The sequence below is a fragment of the Salmo salar genome, chromosome 10 (assembly GCF_965601325.2).
Source record: "Salmo salar chromosome 10, fSalSal1, whole genome shotgun sequence".
Taxonomy (NCBI): Eukaryota; Metazoa; Chordata; class Actinopteri; order Salmoniformes; family Salmonidae; genus Salmo; species Salmo salar.
Genome location: NC_138300.1, coordinates 34,123,006 through 34,149,503, shown reverse-complemented (window position 1 = coordinate 34,149,503; position 26,498 = coordinate 34,123,006). Strand labels below are relative to the sequence as shown.

The 26,498-nt window shown below is 44.7% G+C and overlaps 1 protein-coding gene across 12 annotated transcripts in view; it reads left to right on the top strand.

Annotated features, from left to right (window-relative positions):
• Nucleotides 1-26,498, top strand: part of LOC106560272 (circadian locomoter output cycles protein kaput) — a 56,832-nt gene that overhangs the window by 18,816 nt on the left and 11,518 nt on the right. For 7 of the 12 annotated variants that reach the window (XM_014122993.3, XM_045687676.2, XM_014122995.3 and 4 more), the window contains 11 exons: nt 4,982-5,073; nt 21,909-21,971; nt 24,101-24,249; nt 24,377-24,468; nt 24,692-24,721; nt 24,806-24,895; nt 24,995-25,115; nt 25,306-25,419; nt 25,569-25,687; nt 25,858-25,940; nt 26,380-26,486. In XM_014122993.3, coding sequence (XP_013978468.1) covers nt 5,054-5,073; nt 21,909-21,971; nt 24,101-24,249; nt 24,377-24,468; nt 24,692-24,721; nt 24,806-24,895; nt 24,995-25,115; nt 25,306-25,419; nt 25,569-25,687; nt 25,858-25,940; nt 26,380-26,486 — 988 coding nt within the window. In that variant the 5' untranslated portion in view covers nt 4,982-5,053. Of the gene's footprint in view, nt 1-4,981; nt 5,074-21,908; nt 21,972-24,100; nt 24,250-24,376; nt 24,469-24,655; nt 24,722-24,805; nt 24,896-24,994; nt 25,116-25,305; nt 25,420-25,568; nt 25,688-25,857; nt 25,941-26,379; nt 26,487-26,498 lie in introns of those variants that run through there. The other 5 variants (XM_045687679.2, XM_045687677.2, XM_014122997.3 and 2 more) reach the window with 2 other exon arrangements.

Here is a 26,498-nt window from a genome sequence, read left to right as displayed (position 1 = left end):
TTACAGCCCAACACCGTGCAGGACGTTTGGCATTTGCCAGAGAACACCAAGATTGGCAAATTCTCCACTGGCGCCCTGTGCTCTTCACAGATGAAAGCAGGTTCACACTGAGCACATGTGACAGACGTGACAGAGTCTGGAGACGCCGTGGAGAACGTTCTGCTGCCTGCAACATCCTCCAGCATGACCGGTTTGGCGGTGGGTCAGTCATGGTGTGGGGTGGCATTTCTTTGGGGGGCCGCACAGCCCTCCATGTGCTCGCCAGAGGTAGCCTGACTGCCATTAGGTACCGAGATGAGATCCTCAGACCCCTTGTGAGACCATATGCTGGTGCAGTTGGCCCTGGGTTCACCCTAATGCAAGACAATGCTAGACCTCATGTGGCTGGAGTGTGTTAGCAGTTCCTGCAAGAGGAAGGCATTGATGCTATGGACTGGCCCCCCCGTTCCCCAGACCTGAATCCAATTGAGCACATCTGGGACATCATGTCTCGCTCCATCCACCAACGCCACGTTGCACCACAGACTGTCCAGGAGTTGGCGGATGCTTTAGTCCAGGTCTGGGAGGAGATCCCTCAGGAGACCATCCGCCACCTCATCAGGAGCATGCCCAGGCGTTGTAGGGAGGTCATACAGGCACGTGGAGGCCACACACACTACTGAGCTTCATTTTGACTTGTTTTAAGGACATTACATCAAAGTTAGATCAGCCTGTAGTGTGGTTTTCCACTTTAATTTTGAGTGTGACTCCAAATCCAGACCTCCATGGGTTGATAAATTGGATTTCCATTGATTATTTTTGTGTGATTTTGTTGTCAGCACATTCAACTATGTAAAGAAAAAAGTATTTAATAAGATTATTTCTTTCATTCAGATCTAGAATGTGTTGTTTAAGTGTTCCCTTTATTTTTTTGAGCAGTATATATATATATATATATATATATATCACACACACACAGTTGAAGTCGGAAGTTTACATACACCTCAGCCAAATACATTTAAACTCAGTTTTTCACAATTCCTGACATTTAATCCTAGTAAAATTTCCCTGTCTTAGGTCAGTTAGGATCACCACTTTATTTTAAGAATGTGAAATATCAGAATCATAGTAGAGAGAATGATTTACTTCAGCTTTTATTTCTTTCATCACATTCCCAGTGGATCAGAAGTTTACATACACTCAATTAGTATTTGGTAGCATTGCCTTTAAATTGTTTATCTCGGGTCAAACGTTTTAGGGTAGCCTTCCACAAGCTTCCCACAATAAGTTGGGTGAATTTTGGCCCATTCCTCCTGACAGAGCTGGTGTAACTGAGTCAGGTTTGTAGGCCTCATTGCTCGCACACGCTTTTTCAGATCTGCCCACAAATGTTCTATAGAATTGAGGTCAGGGCTTTGTGATGGCCACTCCAATACCTTGACTTTGTTGTCCTTAAGCCATTTTGCCACAACTTTGGAAGTATGCTTGGGGTCATTGTCTATTTGAAAGACCAATTTGCGACCAAGCTTTAACTTCCTGACTGATGTCTTGAGATGTTGCTTCAATATATCCACATAATTTTCCTCCCTCATGATGCCATCTATTTTGTGAAGTGCACCAGTCCCTCCTGCAGCAAAGCACCCCCACAACATGATGCTGCCGCCACGTGCTTCACTGTTGGGATGGTGTACTTCGGCTTGCAAGCCTCCCCCCTTTTTCCTCCAAACATAATGATGGTCATTATGGCCAAACAGTTCTTTTTTTGTTTCATCAGACCAGAGGGCATTTCTCCAAAAAGTATGATCTTTGTCCCCATGTGCAGTTTTAAACCGTAGTCTGTCTTTTTTATGGTGGTTTCGGAGCAGTGGCTTCTTCCTTGCTGAGTGGCCTTTCAGGTTATGTTGAAATAGGACTCTTTTTACTGTGGATATAGATACTTTTGTACCTGTTTCGTCCAGCATCTTCACAAGGTCCTTTGCTGTTGTTCTGGGATTGATTTGCACTTTTCGCACCAAAGTACGTTCATCTCTTGGCGACAGAACGCGTCTCCTTCCTGAGGGGTATGACAGCTGCGTGGTCCCATGGTGTTTATACTTGCGTACTATTGTTTGTACAGATGAACGTGGTACCTTAAGGCATTTGGAAATTGCTCCCAAGGATGAACCAGACTTGTGGAGGTCTATACATTTTTTCTGAGGTCTTGGCTGATTTATTTTGATTTTCCAATGATGTCACGCAAAGAGGCACTGAGTTTGAAGGTAGGCCTTGAAATACATCCACAGGTACGCAGATGATGTCTATTAGCCTATCAGAAGCTATCAGAAGCTTCTAAAGCCGTGATATCATTTTCTGGAATTTTCCAAGCTGTTTAAAGGCACAGTCAACTTAGTGTATGTAAACTTCTGACCCACTGGAATTGTGATGCAGGGAAATAATCTGTCTGTAAACAATTGTTGGAAAAATTACTTGTCATGCACACAGTAGATGTCTTAACCGACTTGCCAAAATTATAGTTTGTTAACAAGAAATTTGTGGATTGGTTGAAAAATGATTTTTAATGTCTCCAACTTAAGTGTATGTAAACTTCCGACTTCAACTATATATATATATATATATATATATATATATATATATATATATATATATATATATATCTATTTATCTATTTATTTTATATATATACACTGCTCAAAAAAATAAAGGGAACACTAAAATAACACATCGTAGATTTGAATGAATGAAATAATGTTATTAAATACTTTTTTCTTTACATAGTTGAATGTGCTGACAACAAAATCACACAAAAATAATCAATGGAAATCCAATTTATCAACCCATGGAGGTTTGGATTTGGAGTCACACTCAAAATTAAAGTGGAAAACCACACTACAGGCTGATCCAACTTTGATGTAATGTCCTTAAAACAAGTCAAAATGAGGCTCAGTAGTGTGTGTGGCCTCCACGTGCCTGTATGACCTCCCTACAATTCCTGGGCATGCTCCTGATGAGGTGGCGGATGGTCTCCTGAGGGATCTCCTCCCAGACCTGGACTAAAGCATCCGCCAACTCCTGGACAGTCTGTGGTGCAACGTGGCGTTGGTGGATGGAGCGAGACATGATGTCCCAGATGTGCTCAATTGGATTCAGGTCTGGGGAACGGGCGGGCCAGTCCATAGCATCAATGCCTTCCTCTTGAAGGAACTGCTGACACACTCCAGCCACATGAGGTCTAGCATTGTCTTGCATTAGGAGGAACCCAGGGCCAACCGCACCAGCATATGGTCTCACAAGGAGTCTGAGGATCTCATCTCGGTACCTAATGGCAGTCAGGCTACCTCTGGCGAGCACATGGAGGGCTGTGCGGCCCCCCAAAGAAATGCCACCCCACACCATGACTGACCCACCGCCAAACCGGTCATGCTGGAGGATGTTGCAGGCAGCAGAACGTTCTCCACGGCGTCTCCAGACTCTGTCACGTCTGTCACATGTGCTCACTGCTTTCATCTGTGAAGAGCACAGGGCGCCAGTGGCGAATTTGCCAATCTTGGTGTTCTCTGGCAAATGCCAAACGTCCTGCACGGTGTTAGGCTATAAGCACAACCCCCACCTGTGGACGTCGGGCCCTCATACCACCCTCATGGAGTCTGTTTCTGACCGTTTGAGCAGACACATGCACATTTGTGGCCTGCTGGAGGTCATTTTGCAGGGCTCTGGCAGTGCTCCTCCTGCTCCTCCTTGCACAAAGGCGGAGGTAGCGGTCCTGCTGCTGGGTTGTTGCCCTCCTATGGCCTCCTCCACGTCTCCTGATGTACTGGCCTGTCTCCTGGTAGCGCCTCCATGCTCTGGACACTACGCTGACAGACACAGCAAACCTTCTTGCCACTGCTCGCATTGATGTGCCATCCTGGATGAGCTGCACTACCTGAGCCACTTGTGTGGGTTGTAGACTCTGTCTCATGCTACCACTAGAGTGAAAGCACCGCCAGCATTCAAAAGTGACCAAAACATCAGCCAGGAAGCATAGGAACTGAGAAGTGGTCTGTGGTCACCACCTGCAGAACCACTCCTTTATTGGGGGTGTCTTGCTAATTGCCTATAATTTCCACCTGTTGTCTATTCCATTTGCACAAAAGCATGTGAAATGTATTGTCAATCAGTGTTGCTTCCTAAGTGGACAGTTTGATTTCACAGAAGGGTGAATAACTTGGAGTTACATTGTGTTGTTTAAGTGTTCCCTTTATTTTTTTGAGCAGTATATATATATATATATATATATATATATATATATCTCACACACACATACACAGTAGGGTAGTCACCTGGAATGCATTTCAATTAACATTTGTGCCTTGTTAAAAGTTAATGTGTTGAATTTCTATCCTTCTTAATGAGTTTGAGCCAATCAGTTGTGTTGTGACAAGGTCGGGGTGGTATACAGAGAGAGCTCTATTTGGTAAAATACCATATAATGGCAAGAACAGCTCAAATAAGCAAAGAGAAATGACAGTCCATCATTACTTTAAGACAAGAAGGTCAGTCAATACGAAACATTTCAACAACTTGGAAAGTTTCTTCAAGTGCATTTGCAAAAACCATCAAGCGCTATGATGAAACTGGCTGTCATGAGGACCGCCACAGGAAAGGAAGACCCAGGTCTGATGAGTCCAACATTTTGTTTCTTGAGGAATGCTTTTCCAACAGTCTTGAAGGAGTCACAACACAACTGATTGGCTTATTTTGTGGAATTTCTTTCCTTCTTAATGCATATTAAGAAGGAAAGAAATTCCACAAAATAACTTTTAATTGGTTTCTTCATGATCCCATATATGTTATTTCATAGTTTTGATGTCTTCACTATTATTCTATAGTGTAGAAAATAGTAAAAATAAAGGAAAACCCTTGAATGAGTAGGTGTGTCCAAACTTTTGACTGGTACTGTACATTATTTTTAGTTTCAGGCCATGTACTGTAATTTCCCTGTTAATCTCGCTTTTTCTGACAGGTTCATTCACAAATGTCTACCTCACGATTAAAAGGCCCCTCTCCATAACTGCGACCCTGAACAGGCTTCAAGATGACTTCCAGTATAGGCGGGTGAGTTAGTCTACCAATCTCCTCCTACACTTGAGAGAGATTGATATCCTACCCTACCTGCTCATCTAACTGGTAGCTGTCTGTCAAATCATCTGTGACTAACAATCTATAAAATAAAACGTTTTTTAAATGTTCTCAATCTGTGCTTTACTTTGCCTGGATTTAGTCGTCATGGTGATTTCAAGCAACATTTGGTGGACCTTTTAGGTGTGTGTGATTGACCTGTGTGTGGGTGGACTCTGTGGCTCTGGACCTGTTTTAACTGGCTGGGGTAGCTGAGTGACAGCAGGAATGTCCCACCAGCACGGGATCTCCCGCCTTCATCCCAGGATTAGCATGTCGCTCAACCCTGCTCCGTTTTGAGTGTTTTTTTTTTTTGTTTGTTTTTTGCTTTTAAAAAAATATATATATATTTATGAAAAAAAAAATGTTTTACCCCTTTTTCGTGGTATCCAATTGTGTCATCGCTGCAACTCGCGTACGGACTCGGGAGAGGCGTGCATTTTCCGAAACACAACCCAACCAAGCTGCACTGATTCTTGACACAATGCCCACTTAACCCGGAAGCCAGCCACACCAATGTGTCGGAGGAAACCCTGTACACCTGGTGACCGTGTCAGCGTGCACTTGACCCAGCCCGCCACAGGAGACGCTAGTGTGCGATGGGACAAGGACATCCCTGCCGGCCAAACCCTCTCTTAACCCAGACGACGCTGGGACAATTGTGCACCGCCCCATGGGTCTCCCGGTCGCAGCCGGCTGCGACAGAGCCTAGACTTGAATCCAGAATCTCTAGTGGCACAGCTAGCACTGTGATGCAGTTCCTTAGACCACTGCGCCACTCGGGAGGCCATGGTTGGTGTTTTTACTCTTCCCCTGATGTGTGTGTGTGTGTGTGTGTGTGCCGTCCCAGGGGCTGGGGCTTCTGTTGGCACCACTGAACTCCCCCTTTACTGTCATTAGAGCAGGGGAGGCAGGGGTGCGGTGGGTGGTCAGTAGAGAGTATGGAACATGACCTCATGCTGAAGGAGGGGCTTAATTTGGCCAATCAAAGGCAAATAGTTTCCTAGAAGGAGAAGTTGGGTTGCTAGAAGTACCCAGCTGAGTTTATGGCTGTTATTCACTATGGAGAGTATACTCATTCCCTTCTGGAAGGGATATACTATACCTTGCCAGGTCGTCATTGTAAATAAGAAGTTGTTCTTAATGGACTTGCCTGGTTAACTCTTTACACTCATACCCGTATAAGGGTTAAAATAGCAGATTTGGATGCTGATAAATGCCTAAATTGAAATGCAGTGGGTGTACAAAAACATGCTATATATGATGTCAACTCAAGGTCTCCGCTTTACAGCTCAGTATTGGTTTTGACAGACAGCCGTTCTGAACGTGAACACTGTGTGTGACAAGAAGTTGCCCCACCTCCTGCAGTTTTTTGTTGTTGTCTGAGTAAAGGAAATGCTCTGAATAGAGGTCTCATCTTTCAAAATATATTGAGTCGTTAAGGATTATAATCAATACCACTTTGATGTCATACAAGCAGGCCAAACACCCGTTAGTCTAAATCTGCACTTCACATTTCCATATCATAAAACAAATTTCATAGTATCAACATTTATGATCACTCTGCTTGATGTACAGTTACAAGATGACATGGTGTCATACACTGGGTTGTCCTGAACAGAATGAGCCTATGCTTGTCTTATTGTGAAGACATTTGGCAGGGAACACTCATCTGAATGCGCTCGTCACTCTTTTCTACAGTGCATTCAGAAAGTATTCAGACCCCTTGACTTTTTCCACATTTTGTTTTACGTTACAGCCTTATTCTGAAATGTATTGAATACATTTTTTCCTCCTCAACCTACACACAATACCCCATAATGACGAAGTGAAAACAGTTATTTTTTTAATGCAAATGTATTAAAAATAAAAAAACAGAACAATCTTATTCACATAAGTATTCAGACCATTTGTGTTGAGACTTGAAATTTTGCTCAAGTTCATCCTGTTTCCATTGATCATCCTTGATGTTTCTACAACTTGATTAGAATCCACCTGGGGTAAATTTTTAATTGTTTGGACATGATTTGGAAAGGCACACACCTGTCTATATAAGGTCCCACAGTTGACAGTGCATGTCAGCGAAAAAACCAAGCCATGAGGTCGAAGGAATTGTCCGTAGAGCTCCGAGACAGGATTGTGTCAAGGCACAGATCTGGGGAAGGGTACCAAAACATTTCTGCAGCATTGAAGGTCCCCAAGAACACAGTGGCCTCCATCATTCTTAAATGGAAGAAGTTTGTAACCACCAAGACTCTTCCTAAAACTAGCCACACGGCCAAACTGAGCAATCGGGGGAGAAGGGATTTGGTCAGGGAGGAGACCAAGAACCTGATGGTCACTCTGACAGAGCTACAGATTTCTTCTGTGGAGATGGGAGAACCTTCCTGAAGGACAACCATCTTTGCAGCACTCCACCAATCAGGCCTTTATGGTAGTGGCCAGACGGAAGCCGCTACTCAGTAAAAGGCACCTAAATGACTCTCAGACCGTGAGAAACAAGATTATCTGGTCTGATGAAACCAAGATTGGTTTCCTTGATTGGTTTCATCAAGTCCGGGCTCTGAAAATAGCTGTCCAGCGATGCTCCCCATCCAACATGACACAGCTTAAGAGGATCTGCAGAGAAGAGTGGGAGCAACTCCCCAAATACAGGTGTGCCAAGCTTGTAGCATCATAAGAAGACTCGATGCTGTAATCACTGCCAAAGGTGCTTCAACAAATTACTGAGTAAAGGGTCTGAATACTTATGTAAATGTATATTTCAGTTTTTTATGTTTAATGAACTTGCAAAAATTTCTACACTTGTTTTTTTTGCTTTGTCATTATGGGGTATTGTGTGGAGTTTGATGAAGGGGAAATAAATAAAAAAAATCGATTTTAGAATAAGGCTGTAACGTAACAAAGTGGAAAAAGTCAAGGAGTCTGAATACGTTCCGAATCCACTGTATGTGCACTTTCCCTGTGAAAGCCTAACACTGTAAGATCGTATTTTACAACTTAGTTAGCCATGTTGGCAATAGAACATGCTTTCAAATGATGCCCACCAGACCGGATTGTGAATTATAATGGACCATTTTTGGAATGCATAAACAACAACAGTAATTGTGTGATGGTGGGGATGCTGGGCTGTGTTCCAAAAGAAAACAAACAAGTCTGCTTGCTCTAGTTCCTCGACAGCACACCTGAGAGCTCAAAATAGCACCTTTTATAGTTGACTCTTCTTTGAGTCATAAAAGTACATTGAAATTATGTAGGAACAGTGCACACTTTGGAGAGGTACAGTGCCTTCTGAAAGTATTCACACCCCTCAACTTTTTCCACATGTTAAAGTGGGATTAAAATTGATATAATTGTGATTTTTGCTAACGGTCTACACAAAATACTCTGTCAAAGTGGAAGAATAATTCTAACAAAAAATATGAAAAATAAAACATGAATATATCTTGAGACAATACATGTTAGAAACACCTTTGGCAGTGACTACAGCTGTGAATCTTTTAGGATACGTCTCTAAGAGCTTTGCACACCTGGATTGCACAATATAAAATTCTTCAAGCTCTGTCAAGTTGGTTATTGCTAAAATGCTATTTCCAAGTCTTGCCATAGATTTTCAAGTTGATTTTAAGTCAAAACTAACTAGGTCACTCAGGAACATTCAATGTCGTCTTGGTAAGCAACTCCAGTGTAGATTTGGCCTTGTGTTTTAGGTTATTGTCCTGCTGAAAGGTAAATTTGTCTCCCAGTGTCAGTTGGAAAGAAGACTGGACCAGGTTTTTCTCTAGGATTTTGACTGTGCATAGCTGTATTCTGTTACTTTCTATCCTAAAAAACTCCCTTTCCGATGACAAGCATACCAATAACATGATGCAGCCACCACCATGCTTGTAAATATGAATAGCGGTACTCAGTTATGTGTTGGATTTGCACCAAACAATGTTGTTGATCCATCCTCCATTTTTTTCATATCACAATCATTAAACTCCGTTTTAAAATTGCCGTTGGCCTCATGGTGAAATCCCTGAGCAGTTTCCTTCCTCTCTGGCAACTGAGGTAGGAAGGACGTCTGCATCGTTGTTGTGACTGGGTGTATTGATACATCATCCAAAGTCTAATTAATAAGTTTACCATGCTCAAAGGGATTTTCAGTGTCTGCTTTTTTAAATTTTTTAGACATCTACCAATCGGTGCCCTTCTTTGTTAGGTATTGAAAAACCTCCCTGGTCTTTGGTTGAATCTGTGCTTGAAATTCACTACTCGATTTGAGGGACCTTACAATTATTTTTATGTGTGCGGTACAGAGATGGGCTAGTCATTCAAAAATCATGTTAACCACTATTATTGAACACAGAATAAGTCCATGCATCTTATGTGATTTTAAGCACATTTTTACTCCTGAACATTTCCGCTTGTAAGTTTTCATAATTTTGAAAATGTTCTACAAAGACAATTCCACTTGACATTATGGGCTTATTGTGTGTATATCAGAAACACAAAATCAAAATGTAATCAATTTGAAATTCAGGCTGTAACACAACAACATTTTGAAAAAGTAAAGAGTTATGAATACTTTCTGAAGACACTGTATGTGGTCACTTGGAGACACCAGTTAGACCTCTCACTCAAACCCTTGTCATTTTGTTTCTTATTTTGCACCTACCCCAAATTTGCCATGAATAGTCTTATCATGTTACTGACTGTATCCAGAGTATTGTCAGATTTCGTTAACAAATGCAATGAAAGTACAGCAAATGTAAAATGCATATATAACCAACAGTGTAATGTTTGGATTCAGTCTTGTCAGATGAACTGTTTTGTCCTCACCTTTTAGTCTAATAATTTTCCCATAATCTCCTAAATGTTCTCCTTTAAATTGCTGCCATGGTTATGCATATGCTTTCCATATTTCTTCTGTAAGAAACATTTCAATTTAGCCCTATTCATATAGGACAACTCCAGCAAGTGTATGGGGTTGAATAGAGGTTAGAACATTTTTAAATCCATTTACTTATTCACACTAGCTGCTACTTAAAGGAATAAATGGTAATGATTTGTAAGGATTGAAAACAAACTGCACAACCGCTATAGAAATACCCTTTGTCAAAAGTCCTTTGTTAGTTTTGTGTAAGGTATGTTGATAGTTTAGCAGGGGTGTCAAACTCATTTGACCTGTGGGCTGCATTTGGTCTTCACTGAGGTTGAGGGCTGCACATAATGTTGATATTTCCTCGCCATCAAAACGTGCAAAAAATTGTCCTCTTATCAATCGCTTCTGGAATTTTCTACGTTCCCTGACTGTCTAGCTTTCGTTTCAATGACTAATAGCACGCTGGACAGAGTGAAGAGACTATAAATGTAGGTCCATTATTTCTACACAGTTTCCATGTGGTTTTTGTCATTTCATTCAATTTTCCCCTGAAAAACAAGATTGAAATGGGCCTTGAGTTTGACACGTGGTCTAAGGTACAGTCGTATGAAAATGTTTGGGCACCCCTGAATTTCCAAGATTTCCATTTATAAATAATTGGGTGTTTGGATCAGCAATTTCATTTTGATCTATCAAATAACTGATGGACACAGTAATATTTCAGTAGTGAAATTAGGTTTATTGGATCAACAGAAAATGTTCAATATGCATCAAAACAAAATTAGACAGGACCATAAATTTGGGCACCCCAATAGAAAAATCACGTCAATATTTAGTAGAGCCTCCTTTTGCTAAAATAACAGCCTCTAGACGCTTCCTATAGCCTCTAATGAGTGTCTGGATTCTGGATGAAGGTATTTTGGACCATTCCTCCTTCCAAAACATCTCCAGTTCAGTTAGGTTTGATGGTTGCCGAGCATGGACAGCCTGCTTCAAATCATCACACAGATTCTCAATGATATTCAGGTCTGGGGACTGGGATGGCCATTCCAGAACATTGTACTTGTTCCTCTGCATAAATGCCTGGGTAGATGTTTAGCAGTGTTTTGGGTCGTTGTCTTGTTGAAATATCCAGCCTCGGCGTAACTTCAACTTTGACTGATTCTACAACATTATTCCCAAGAATCTGCTGATATTGAGTGGAATCCATGCGACCCTCAACATTGTACTTGTTCCCACGGGGGACCAGTACAGGAAAAAAATGTATGAAATGTATGCATTCACTACTGTAAGTCGCTCTGGATAAGAGCATCTGCTAAATGACTAAAATGTAAAATGTTAACAAGATTCCCAGTACCGCCACACAGCCCCACAGCATGATGGAACCCCCACCAAATTTTACTGTGGGTAGCAAGTGTTTTTCTTGGAACGCTGTGTTCTTTTGCCGCCATGCATAACGTCCCTTGTTATGACCAAATAACTCAATCTTTGTTTCATCAGTCCACAGCACCTTATTCCAAAAGGAAGCTGGCTTGTCCAAATGTGCGTTTGCATACCTCAAGCGACTCTGTTTGTGGCGTGTGTGCAGAAAAGGCTTCTTCCGCATCACTCTCCCATACAGCTTCTCCTTGTGCAAAGTGCGCTGAATTGTTGAACGATGCACAGTGACACCATCTGCAGCAAGATGATGTTGTAGGTCTTTGGAGGTGGTCTGGGCTGTTTTTGACCGTTCACCATCCTTCGCCTTTGTCTCTCCGATATTTTACTTGGCCTGCCACTTCTGGCCTTAACAAGAACTGTGCCTGTGGTCTTCCATTTCCTCACTATGTTCCTTACAGTGGACACTGACAGCTTACATCTCTGCGATAGCTTTTTGTAGCCTTCCTCTAAACCATAATGTTGAACAATCTTTGTTTTCAGGTCATTTGAGACTTGTTTTGAGGCCCCCATGTTGCCACTCTTCAGAGGAGAGTCAAAGAGAACAACAACTTGCAATTGGCCACCTTAAATACCTTTTCTCATGATTGGATGCACTTGTCTATGAAGTTCAAGGCTTAATGAGCTCACCAAACCAATTGTGTGTTCCAATTAATCAGTGCTAAGTAGTTACAGGTATTCAAATCAACAGAATGACAAGGGTGCCCAAATTTTTGCATAGCCTATTTTTCACATCTGATTTAATTTGATACAACTTAATATTGCTACACTAAAAATCTTAGTCTGGACAATACCCCAGTACTCAGCTTTTATTAGAAAATGAATGGCATGCCACTGTGATAAATTTCTGTGACAACAGAGTAAATTATTATGCAGCCTCACAGGGGTGCCCAAACTTTTTCATACGACTGTATGTTGATGGCAGTTGTGTAAGTATGTTTTGTGTGAGCAGGGCCTGTTGCTCATTGTCCCTTGGAGAATAGGGTTTTGTTGCCACACCCATAGAGCCCTCAGGTCCTCTGTAGGAGGCAAAGGTTAGAGCTGACAAACACTTACCACCATCTTAAATACACAATCCTCAGGCTTTACATGGCATCATATTAAAACACTGGCAGCTTTAGGTGGCCTAATCTAATTGTGTGCTATGGGTGGAATTTCATTTGGTCATGTGGCATCTTTAAGGGCATGTTGTTAAAGCTCTGATACCTCCAGGAAGGGGAATGTAATAAGAAAGTTCTTCTTTCCGTCCATATCAGTTCACATTTCTCCCGAGTCCCATTCTCATATGAGAGCAAACACCATTAGGGTAAATGATAAGCCAGAGCCTGACTACACTTATCTTTGGCTTGGTGTGGGATGTACAATAGAGCTGGGATGATAAACCCCAAATTACCCACACTGACATTGCCCTCTTACCGGAGCAGTTTGCTTAGGTCGGTAATTTTCATAGATTTTTCTACACAACGTTCCTGCACATCTTTTTTTGTTCTAAAACTATTATTTGGCCAACGGTGATCTCTCCCTCTCCCCACTGTGCACACAGAGGAGGGAGGGATGCTTTCTGATAAGCACAAGCATATGACCAATTCTCCAAATGCAATTGCAGGACAGACTGTTTTCAAAGGTACTACTGTTTATTTCTCACCTCTTAATATTGAGTTCATGCCACCACTTTACAACCGGAGTATGGTTTTGATGTGCCCACCGAGCGGAGTGCACCATTTGAGCTGAATAGGCTTACATCAAGTAGCCTAGGCCTAGTACTGGAAAGTTTTGTTGGACATTACATTTACTGATAGCCATATAGGCTAATATAAGCTAATAAAAAAAAATCTAGCAACAAGATCATATTTAGAGTTAGCAATCTAGCTAAGTGTTTTGAGTTCTCACTTCCACACGTGGTGAATAATATAGCCTAGAACAGGGGTGTCAAACACATTCCATGGAGGGCCTAATGTCTACAGGTTTTTGGTTTTTCCTTTCAATTAAGCCCTAGACAACCAGGTGTGGGGAGTTCCTTACTAATTAGTGACCATCATTCATCAATTAAGTACAAAGGAGGAGTGAAAACCTGCAAACATCTCGGCCCTCCCTGGAATAAATTTGACACCTGTGGCCGAGGTCAATTAGGCATCAGCAAATTCATCTCTGAAGACCTCAAAACAAATCTGATCATTCTGGATCCTATTTTGACAGGTTGCACATCAAAATATCAATCATGCATTCCCTGGAAATAATTTACGTTTTCTATCATAGGCTATACCATCTCAGTTACTTGTCTTGGCATAACAACAAAAAACTGCCACGAATGGAAAGTAGGCCTAATTGTCCATTTAAAAACAAAATATATATATATACATATCAACGTATTTATTTATATATCGTTGTATTTATCACTATCAAGCAAAATAGTTACATTTTATTATATTACTTTTGGTCCATATCGCCCAGCACATGGTTGTAAAATGCTTTTTTACTCTTCATTACTGTATTTGTTGTTTGCTATTAAACTATTGTGTTTCTACATTGTTGACTATAATGGGTTTGTCTAAAAATAGCATTGGTGAGTGTAACTGAAGCTGATTTGTTTGAAGTAGCCCTGAGGTAAAAAAACAAAAACACAAGCACCACATTATTCTCATGCTCACACAGCATGCACAGAAACGCATGAAGGCAAATTAGGCACAGATGCACACATACAGAAAAGCGTGCCAGTATACGTCATTCTACAGAATGTCATACGCTCAGATCAGCACCCCCCCACCACTCCAAGGACTCTTGGTTAGTGGTCCATTAATTATTGTTCAATGAGAAGTGTGTAGTGAAAATAGACCTTGGAGGGAGCAACCTTGAGGGAATCTTATTTGAATCAGAAAATGATGTTCATATGACAGGGAAGATATAGAAAACCTTGCAGAGAGCATATCCAACTGACAATCTCTTAGGAAAAAAGACAAAGTAACTGATGTTGGCACAAGATGGAGGGAAAGTTGGCGCATAACTAACAAAATTACGGTTAATGAAAATATATGCTTAATCCAGTATAAACTAATGTATGGAATTTATTATACATGAGAGAATTCACTAATTCTACAGCACAACTGCAGAGTCATGTCTTAAGTGTAAAACTAATAATGACTCAATAATTCATGCTTTCTGGTAATGCTATAAAGTCTGGAAGTTGTGGGCAGCGCTAGAAAGTTGGCTGTCAGAAGTATTACAATGTAAATGTACTTTTAATCTGTCTGCCTGCATATCTTAAGACATTTGCCTATGGGTGTGTATTCAGTGCTTGACTTGGGCCGGAGCTGTCCGGAACACCATACTGGCACTTTCAATTTTTGGGGTATTGCGTACTGGCCTTTTGCTGACCCAGATTCACACACCCTGGCAAAAAAGGTTGATCAAAGTGGAATGAAGGCGGGATCTTCATTGAATAGCAATGGAGAGTGGGCATTCATTTCCTGATTTACGGTTTGTTCAAGTTTATTTGCCGTTAGTCTGTGAATCCTTGAGTGACAGTAGGCTGTTCGAGATTGCACTAATTAAAAATGTGCCAGATGAGGGTTTGTAAAGTCAGGAAAAGTCCATGGAAATTAGTTTCATAATTGTTGTTCATGTAATTCATGAAAGCACATATCAGCCATTATCGGAATGGCCCTTCAGTGCTGCGAGTGTGCCAGTGTGAGTGGGCCGTTGCCCGAGGGGAGAGAGTGCGTCATTTCAGTAGCAGGTATAAAATAATTGCGGACTAACTATACTGAACAAAAATATAAACACAACATGCAGCAATTTCAAAGATTTTACTGAGTTAGAGTTCATGTAAGGAAATCAGTCAATTGAAATAAATTCATTAGGCTATGGATTTCACATGACTGGGCAGGGGTGCAGCCATGGGTGGGCCTTGGAGGGCATAGGCCCACCCACTGGAGAGCCAATCAGAATGAGTTTTTCCCCATAAAATGTATTTATTTCAGATATAAAAACTTAGCACACGCTTGGCATTCTCTCAACCAGCTTCACCTGGAATGCTTTTCCAACAGTCTTGAAGGAGTTCCCAAATATGCTAAGCACTTGTTGGCTGCTTTTCTTTCACTCTGCGGTCCAACTCATCCCAGTTGGGTTGAGGTTGGGTGATTGTGGAGGGCAGGTCATCTGATACAGCACTCCATCACTCTCCTCCTTGGTCGAATAGCCCTTACACAGCCTGGAGGTGTGTTAGGTCATTGTCCTGTTGAAAACAAATGAATGTCCCACTAAGCGCAAACCAGATGTGATGGCGTATCACTGCAGAAAGCTGTGGCAGCCATGCTGGTTAAGTGTGCCTTGAATTCTAAATAAATCACAGACAATGTCACCAGCAAAGCACCATCACACCACCTCCTCCATGCTTTACGGTGGGAACCACAGATATGGAGATCATCCGTTCACCTACTCTGCGTCTCACAAAGACACGGCGGTTGGAACCATAAATCTCAAATTTGGACTCATCAGACCAAAGGACAGATTTCCACCGGTCGAATGTCCATTGCTTGTGTTTCTATGCCCAAGCAAGTCTCTTCTTCTTATTGGGGTCCTTCAGTAGTGGTTTCTTTGCAGCAATTCAACCATGAAGGCCTGATTCACGCAGTCTCTGAACAGTTGATGTGTATGTGTCTTACTTGAACTCTGTGAAGTATTTATTTGGGCTGCAATTTCTGAGGCTGGTAACTCTAATGAACATATCCTCTGCAGCAGAGGTGACTCTGGGTCTTCATTTCCTGTGGAGTGTCACGTCCTGACCAGCAGATGGAGCTAGTGTTTTAGTTTTGGGGTCAGGACGTGGCATGTTTGTATTGGTTAAATGTTGGGTGGATGATTGGGACTTCCAATTGAAGGCAGGTGTGTATAGTTGCCTTTGATTGGAAGTCCTATATAGGTGTGTGTGTTTTTCTTTGGGGTTGTGGGTGGTTTGTTTTTGCACTGCGTGTTGTGTGCCTGCAAAACTGTTCCTGTTGTGTATATTGTTTTCCAGTGGATGCGTTACTCCTTTTTTGAATTAAAACATGAGCATCCATATTCCCGCTGCAGTTTGGTCTATTCAACACGGCTCTTTTTGTGACAGAACTACCCACCACCAAAGGACCAAGCAGCGGAGAAGAGGACAGAGGCAAGTGAGGGAGGAATGTTGGAGGCAGCCCCAAGAATTTTTTAGGGGGGGGCACAAGGGCTATTTGGCGGGGCGAGATTACAGCCCCAGGCCAGCTCCCCGTACCCTTGTAGGGCAGACTGGACAGGTCCCGTGCTTTGGGGTTGGGGCTGTGGTGAGGCCTGGGATTTTCAGGCCGGTAGGCAAGGTACCAGCGCCCCGCATGTGCCAGGGCGAAGTAGGCATCGAGCCGGAAGGGGTGATGCCAACCCTGCGCTCAAGACCGCCAGTGCGCCCTTTCGGTCCGGTGTTTCCCGCCAGATGCACTAGCATGGAGGTGCGTGTCTCCAGGCTGGCACGTCCTATACCAGCCCCACGCATCAGGAGTCTAGTGTGTCAACCCAGCCTCGCCAGTCAACAGTCACCAGAGCTGCCCGCCAGTCAACAGTCGTCAGAGCTGCCCGCCAGTCAACAGTCGTCAGAGCTGCCCGCCAGTCAACAGTCGTCAGAGCTGCCCGCCAGTCAACAGTCGTCAGAGCTGCCCGCCAGTCAACAGTCGTCAGAGCTGCCCGCCAGTCAACAGTCGTCAGAGCTGCCCGCCAGTCAACAGTCGTCAGAGCTGCCCGCCAGTCAACAGTCGTCAGAGCTGCCCGCCAGTCAACAGTCGCCAGAGCTGCCCGCCAGTCAACAGTCGCCAGAGCTGCCCGCCAGTCAACAGTCGCCAGAGAGGTCAGACTGCCCTGAACTGCCGGAGTGGCCAGACTGCCCTGAACTGCCGGAGTGGCCAGACTGCCCTGAACTGCCGGAGTGGCCAGACTGCCCTGAACTGCCGGAGTGGCCAGACTGCCCTGAACTGCCAGAGTGGCCAGACTGCCCTGAACTGCCAGAGTGGCCAGACTGCCCTGAACTGCCAGAGTGGCCAGACTGCCCTGAACTGCCAGGGTGGCCAGACTGCCCTGAACTGCCAGGGTGGCCAGACTGCCCTGAACTGCCAGGGTGGCCAGACTGCCCTGAACTGCCAGGGTGGCCAGACTGCCCTGAACTGCCAGGGTGGCCAGACTGCCCTGAACTGCCAGGGTGGCCAGACTGCCCTGAACTGCCAGGGTGGCCAGACTGCCCTGAACTGCCAGGGTGGCCAGACTGCCCTGAACTGCCAGGGTGGCCAGACTGCCCTGAACTGCCAGGGTGGCCAGACTGCCCTGACGTGCCAGGGTGGCCAGACTGCCCGGTTCTGCCAGAGGTGCCCGCCTGCCCGGATCTGCCAGGGTGCCCTGCCTGTCAGGATCGGCCCGAGTGGCCCTCCTGTCCTCCGGCCCAGCCCGAGTGGCCCTCCTGCCCTCCGGCCCAGCCCGAGGGGCCCTCCTGCTCTCCGGCCCAGCCCGAGGGGCCCTCCTGCTCTCCGGCCCAGCCCGAGGGGCCCTCCTGCTCTCCGGCCCAGCCCGAGGGGCCCTCCTGCTCTCCGGCCCAGCCCGAGGGGCCCTCCTGCTCTCCGGCCCAGCCCGAGGGGCCCTCCTGCTCTCCGGCCCAGCCCGAGGGGCCCTCCTGCTCTCCGGCCCAGCCCGAGGGGCCCTCCTGCCCTCCGGCCCAGCCCGAGTGGCCCTCCTGCCCTCCGGCCCAGCCCGAGTGGCCCTCCTGCCCTCCGGCCCAGCCCGAGTGGCCCTCCTGCCCCCCGGCCCAGCCCGAGTGGCCCTCCTGCCCCCCGGCCCAGCCCGAGTGGCCCTCATGTCCCCCGGCCCAGCCCGAGTGGCCCTCATGTCCCCCGGCCCAGCCCGAGTGGCCCTCATGTCCCCCGGCCCAGCCCGAGTGGCCCTCCTGTCCCCCGGCCCAGCCCGAGGGGCCCTCCTGTCCCCCGGCCCAGCCCGAGGGGTCCTCCTGTCCCCCGGCCCAGCACGAGTGGTCCGTCTGCCAGGGTCAGCCCAAGTGGCCCATCTGCCCGGCGCAGTTAGCAGCGCCACCGAAGTGGGCTACGCCGACGGTGGAGCAAGGTCCCCGCCCTGCACCTGAGCCACCTCCAGGATAGGTGGGTTGGGGAGGGAGGGTGTAGCACAGTGCCGTCGGTGACGGCAGCCACCCTCCCTTCCCTCCCTTATTGTTTTAGGGTTATTGTTTATGGGTTTTGTGTTGTTTTTTTTTTGTTGGTAGGTGCATTCCGGGGTCTGCACCTTGAGGGGGGGGGGTACTGTCACGTCCTGACCAGCAGATGGAGCTAGTGTTTTAGTTTTGGGGTCAGGACGTGGCATGTTTGTATTGGTTAAATGTTGGGTGGATGATTGGGACTTCCAATTGAAGGCAGGTGTGTATAGTTGCCTTTGATTGGAAGTCCTATATAGGTGTGTGTGTTTTTCTTTGGGGTTGTGGGTGGTTTGTTTTTGCACTGCGTGTTGTGTGCCTGCAAAACTGTTCCTGTCGTGTATATTGTTTTCCAGTGGATGCGTTACTCCTTTTTTGAATTAAAACATGAGCATCCATATTCCCGCTGCAGTTTGGTCTATTCAACACGGCTCTTTTTGTGACATGGAGGTACTCATGAGAGCCAGTTTCATCATAGCGCTTGATGGTTTTTGCAACTGCACTTGAAATGTTCCATATTGACTGCCCTGCATGTCTTAAAGGTATGATGGACTGTCGTTTCTCTTTGCTTATTTGAGCTGTTCTTGCCATAATATGGACTTAGCCCTATTTGGTAAAAGACCATCTTCTGTATACCACCCCTACCTTGTCACAACACAACTGATTGGCTCAAACGCATTAAGAAGGAAAGAAATTTGCACATTAACTTTTAACAAGCTATAAGGTTAATTGAAATGCATTCCAGATGACTACCTCATGAAGCTGGTTGAGAGAATGCCAAGAGTGTGCAAAGCTGTCATAAAGGCAAAGGGTGGCTACTTTGAAGAATCTCAAATACATGTTTTTTTTTGGTTACTACATGATTCCATATGTGTTATTTCATAGTTTTGATGTCTTTACTATTATTCTACAAATAAAGAAAAACCCTTGAATGAGTAGGTGTCCAAACTTTTGCTTTGATCCGTCTGTCCGTCATCTAGTTAGACATCTTGCTTTGATGTAGCCTACCTTATCCATTTGATCCCTGATTTATTGAATGAAGAAATAATTTTATAAAGACAAAAGTATTTGGTTGTGATGCTGAAAAAGTAAAGCCTGCACACCCAGGAGCTCTCCTGATGGAGGGTTGGCCACATGTTGATAACATGTGACTAACAGTGCAGTTCTATGTGGGGGTTAAGTGCCTTGATCAACGGCAGGAGTTGGTATATCTACATGGGATCAGACAAAAGTTTTCCAGTGTCAGTAATGTTTACTTTTTCATGTAGGCTATAATAAGTCATGAAAATATGGTTCAAAGTATAGAGGTCTATATAGCATAATGCAATTTGTGAACATAGTCTAATGTACCGACTTGGAAAAAGACAGCTCCTGCAATTCTTCCATCCCAAGTCAAGCACTGGGTGTAGTGAGATACGCAATGGGCTGGATGATTCTCTTCTCATCTTGAAAAAACTTGGAAGTCAATCAATCTGCCATCATTGACACAATGGAAAAATCGAATAATTTATTATTGGGATAGCATGGGTGGTTTGTATCTGGAGTGTATGAAAAAAACTATGACAAATATACATACACACACACACAAAAGTATGTGGGCACCCCTTCAAATTAGTGGATTCAGCTATTTCAGTCACACCCGTTGCTGACGGTGTATAAAATGAAGCACACCGCCATGCAGTTTCCATAGACAAACATTGGAAATAAAATGTCCTTACTGAAGAGCTCAGTGACTTTCAATGTGGATGCCACCTTTCCAACAAGTCAGTTCGTCAAATTTCGGCCCTGCTAGAGCTAGGAGCAACAACGGCTCAGCCGCGAAGTGGTAGGCCACATAAGCTCACAGAACGAGATCAACAAGTGCTGAAACGTGTAGTGTGTAAAAATCATCTGTCCTCTGTTGTATCACTCACTACCGGGTTCCAAACTGCCTCTGGAAGCAACGTCCGCACAAGAACTGTTAGTCGGGAGCTTAATGAAATGGATTTCCATGGCCGAGCAGCCGCACACAAGCCTAAGATCACCATGCGCAATGCCAAGCGTCGGCTGGAGTGGTGTAAAGCTTGCCGCCATTGGACTCTGGAGCAGTGGAATCGCGTTCTATGGAAAAATGAATCACGCTTCACCATCTGGCAGTCCAACAGACGAATCTGGGTTTGGCAGATGCCAGGAGAACGCTACTTGCCCCAAAGCATAGTGCCAACTGTAAAGTTTGGAGGAGGAATAGTTCCAATAAAGGGAAATCTTAACGCTACTGCATACAATGACATTCTAGACAATTATGACCTTTCAACTTTGTGGCAACAGTTGGGGAAGGCCCTTTCCTGTTTCAGCATGACAATGCTCCCATGAACAAACAGAGGTCCATACAGAAATGGTTTGTCGAGATCGGTTTGGAAGAACTTGACTGGCCTGCAAAGAGCCCTGACCTCAACCCCATCGAACACCTTTGGGATGTATTTCGAACGCCGACTGCGAGCCAGGCCTAATCGTCCAACATCAGTGCCCGACCTCACTAATGCTGCTGTTGCTGAATGGAAGCAAATCCCTGCCGCAATATTCCAACATCTAGTGGAAATCCTTCCCAGAAGAGCGGAGGCTGTTATAGCAGCAAAGGGGGGACCAACTTTATATTAATGCCCATGATTTTGGAATGAGATGGTCGACAAGCAGGCGTCCATATGCTTTTGGCCATGTAGTGTATATAAAAACTATGTAGAACTGATTGGAAGGACTGAGGAGCACAGTGACCGCTCACCTGGACCTGAGGAAAGTGCACCTGAATATCCACGCATGCAAACAGACAGACGAGCGCTTTAATTCTGTTCTTGGAGGTATATATTGACATTTACTGGGTGTACACACTTATATACACACAGCTACATGCATACTGGCACGTACACAACACCATAGGCTACAATAGGTCACATCCATGCTGACACTACTTCAGGATTATTATTTTCTAACTGCAGGCAGAACATTAGCAATGCCACTTGTCAAGGTTCTAATAATGACCATCTGACCTACATGTTAGTGACGTCAGTTCTAGTCTGCTGAGTAAGTAAAAGGTTCTGCCTTCCAAGGCAAATGAGTTGCATTCCTGGTCATTCTGCCTCAATACCAGCTGAGTCATCGAGCATGGGCTCTGTCTAAATTTAGACTATGCTTCACACTGCCCTCTACGGACTGGGCTGGGGTAGCAGTCTGACCAACGCTATCTGCACCAGTGTTTTGGCCCGAAATAAAAATGGTTGGTTGTTTGTTTTTCAGGGATGATGCCAGCAGTATCTTTGATGGGTTAATGGAAGAAGATGAAAAGGACAAAGCAAAACGGTGAGGTCTTTATGAGCTCAAGCACTACATTAAAGACAACTCTGTACGTAGGCTTAGTTTGATCAAATGAAAACACATTTTATTTGTCTCATGCGCCGAATACAAATGCTTACTTACAAGCCCAGAACCATCAATGCAGTTTTTAGAAAATACCCAAAGAAAAAGTAATAAATAAGAATAACAAATAATTAAAGAGCAGCAGGAAATAACAATAGCGGGGCTATATACAGGGGGTACCGGTACAATGTCAATGTGTGGTGGCACCGCTGCTGAGGTAATATGTACATGTAGGTAGAGTTATTAAAGTGACTATGCATAGATAATAACAGAGAGTAGCAGCAGCATTATGGGTTGACATTAGATTAGCTGTTAAGGAGTCTTATGGCTTGGGGGTAGAAGCTATTTAGGAGCATCTTTGACCTAGATGTGTGGTAGCAGAGAGAACAGTCTATGACTAGGGTGGCTGGAGTCTTTGACAATTTTTCGGGCCTTCTTCTGACACCGCCTGGTATAGAGGTCCAGGATGGCAGGAAGCTTGGCCTCTGTGATGTACTGGGCCGTACGCACTACCCTCTGTAGTGCCTTGCGGTCGGAGGCCGAGCAGTTGCCATACCAGGCAGTGATGCAACCCATCAGGATGCTCTCGATGGTGCAGCTATAAAACCTTTTGAGGATCTGAGGACCCATGCCAAAAAAAGTTCAGTCTCCTGAGAGGGAATAGGCTTTGTCGTGCCCTCTTCATGACTATCTTAGTGTGTTTGGACCATGATAGTTTGTTAGTGATGTGGACACCAAGGAACTTGACACTCTCAATCTGCTCCACTGCAGCCTCGTCGATGAGAATGGGGGTGTGCTCGATCCATCTTTTCCTGTAGTCCACAATCATCTCCTTTGTCTTGATCACGTTGAGGGAGAGGTTGTTGTCCTTGCACCACACGGTCAGGTCTCTGACCTCCTCCCTATAGGCTGTCTCATTGTTGTCGGTGATCAGGCCTACCACTGTTGTGTCATCAGCAAACTTAATGATGGTGTTGGAGTTGTGCCTGGCCGTGCAGTCATGAGTGAACAGGGAGTACAGGAGGGGGCTTAGCACAAACCCCCGAGGGGCCCAAGTGTTGAGGATCAGCGTGGCGGCTGTGTTGTTACCTACCCTTACCACCTGGGGGCGGCCCGTCAGGAAGTCCAGGATCCAGTTTCAGAGGGAGGTGTTTAGTCCCAGGGTCCTTAGCTTAGTGATGAGCTTTGAGGGCACTATGGTGTTGAACACTGAGCTGTAGTCAATGAATAGCATTCTCACATAGGTGTTCCTTTTGTCCAGGTGTGAAAGGGCAGTGTGGAGTGCAGTAGAGATGGCATCATCTGTGGATCTGTTGGTGTGGTGTGCAAGTTGGAGAGGGTCTAGGGTTTCTGGGATAATGGTGTTGATTTGAGCCATGACCAGCCTTTCAAAGTACTTCATGGCTACAGACATGAGTGCTACGGGTCGGTAGTCATTTAGGCAGGTTACCTTAGTGTTCTTGGGCAAAGGGACTATGGTGGTCTGCTTGAAACATGTTGGTATTATAGACTCAGACAGGGAGAGGTTGAAAATGTCAGTAAAGACACTTGCCAGTTGGTCAGCACATGCTTGGAGTACATGTCCTGGTAATCCGTCTGGCCCTGCGGCCTTGTGAATGTTGACCTGTTTAAAGGTCTTATACACATCGGCTGCGGGGAGCATGATCACACAGTCGTCCGGAACAACTGATGCTCTCATGCAAGTTTCAGTGTTACTTGCCTCGACACGAGCAAAGAAGTTATTTAGCTCGTCTGGTAGGCTCGTGTCACTGGGCAGCTCTCGACTGTGCTTCCCTTTGTAGTCTCTAATAGTTTGCAAGCCCTGCCACATCCGACGAGCATCAGAGCCGGTGTAGTACGATTAGATCTTAGTCCTGTATTGACGCTTTGTCTGTTTAATGGTTCGTCTGAGGGCATAGCGGGATTTCTTATAAGCTTCCGGGTTAGAGTCCCGCTCCTTGAAAGTGGCAGCTCTACCCTTTAGCTCAGTGCGAATGTTGCCTGTAATCATTGTGTTGTTTTTGTTGGCATCTTAGTATGTGTATTCTTCTTTCTCATGTCCAACCCTCCAGAGTATCCCGTAACAAGTCTGAGAAGAAGCGCAGGGACCAGTTCAATGTCCTCATCAAGGAGCTGGGTACCATGCTGCCAGGTAACACCCGGAAGATGGACAAGTCCACCATCTTACAGAAGAGCATCGACTTCCTGCGCAAGCATAAAGGTAAGGACCTCTCCTCCTCCTAGCCCTCGGATATCAACATGTCTGGAAGAATAGGAACATTTCTGTGTTTTTACCAAGCTGTCTGAGTATTTCACATTAGTTACTCCCCCATCTGTGTTTCTGTCAGAAATAGCTGCGCAGTCAGAGTCGAGTGAGATCCGACAGGACTGGAAACCTCCTTTTCTTAGTAATGAAGAGTTCACACAGCTGATGCTGGAGGTCAGTGGCACTTGACACACTGAAAGTACAGTAGTTTTCACATCCTTTCACTAAGAAGTATCTAGAAAGAAAGGATGTCAGTCCAAGGATATCAGTAGCAACATTCTGTACTGTTTTTGTAGTTAACTGAAGAAGGTTGACAACGAAACGTCTGTGAATTTTTTTCCCTGCCTGCTGTGTAAGCAAGAAAACCCCCCCACCCTTTTTGGTTTAACGCACCAAGGACTATTCAAGTTCAAGGTTGAGCGCAATGGTACCTGTTTTCTACATAGTTCACTTTCTCACATTCTATTTTGCAAGTAGATGGTGTTTTAACACACTGTTCTGTATCTGTTAGGCATTAGACGGCTTCTTCCTAGCAATTATGACAGATGGGAACATAATCTATGTCTCAGAGAGTGTTACATCTCTACTGGAACATCTTCCTGTAAGTATTCACTCCATACATATACATGAGTTAATGCCTACAGTATGTAAGGTTGACATCCATGACCAAGGATGACATACATGTGTGTGTTTGTTTCAGTCTGACCTGGTGGATCAGAACCTGTTGAACTTCCTGCCCCTGGTGGAACATTCAGACGTGTATAAAGCCCTGTCGTCTCACATACTGGAGGGAGAGACGCTAACGCCAGAGTATCTCAAGAGTAAGTACTGGAGGTGTTTCTGTATTGTCTAGTAGTTTCTATCATGTTCATGGTCTAAATGGCCTATGTCAAGTTTATTTGGCCACAGCATGCCATGAGCAGATGATTTGTTTCAGAACTAGATGAGTTTATTTAAACCAAGTCTATCAAATTGTACTCTGCTTTATTGTATGATTTCATTTGTTTTCAGCGAAAAACCAGTTAGAATTCTGTTGCCACATGCTCCGAGGGACGATCGACCCCAAAGAGCCTCCTGTGTATGAGTATGTTAAGTTCATCGGAAACTTCAAGTCCCTGAATAATGGTAAATTTTCATTATATTGATTTAGGAAAAATTAGGCTTTGAATGTAGTACACAAGTAGCTGGTCTGTATTTGGTTTGTGACCATAAATGCACTTAGACCGACCAAAAGGCAACAATGACTAAGTTGTAATTTTCCCTTTCTCCTATAGTGCCTAACTCAACTCGAAATGGCTTGGAAGGGGTGATCCAGCGGTCACTCCGGCCCGCTTTTGAGGACCGAGTCTGTTTCATAGCAACTGTGAGATTAGCCAAACCACAGTTTATCAAGGTAAGACAATTGGAATTCTAGAGACTTATATATCACAGACGGCATATTTCGGTAGCTAGGTAACCAAGTATGTCTCATGTTGTACTGTAAAGTGTTCTTAGTAGGAGCACTGTAAATTATTTTCTTTGTATGAGATGTAAACATCTAGTTTTTCTTCACTCACCCCACAGGAGATGTGCACTGTTGAAGAACCCAATGAAGAATTCACCTCTAGACACAGCTTAGAATGGAAGTTCCTCTTCTTGGACCACAGGTAATGTGTGCTGTCTATATCCATGTCTGTGTGTGTGCTTACTTGCCTATGTCATGCAAGAGAGAGTTAGCCTCCAGCTGTGTGAGACTCAGCACAGCAGTCAGAACACAGTCCCAGTGAGAGTGTGTTTGGTTCAACTCTGTTAGCTGGCTGCTGTGTTCTATATCTGGGCCAGTCAGTCGGCTTGCTCTCTAGAGGAGACAGCTCTGAGTCTCAACCGTGTTTGGGAGCAACAGCACTAGATGGAGTACTTAGTGTTTCACTGCTACTGAAAACCTCTATTATACGGACCTTTGTAGACACTGTCCAGAGGGTAATACAATGCTTTGTATGGGGTTTTAATGTGTTATTACTGCTTAAAAGGCTGAGAAACTGTATATCATTGTATTTGAATGGGTTATGCTGTCACATTAATAACATTGCTTGTTTTTCTCCCCAGGGCTCCGCCCATAATAGGTTACCTGCCGTTTGAGGTTCTGGGTACATCTGGATATGACTACTACCATGTAGATGACCTGGAGACACTGGCCAAATGCCACGAACACTGTGAGTCATTTT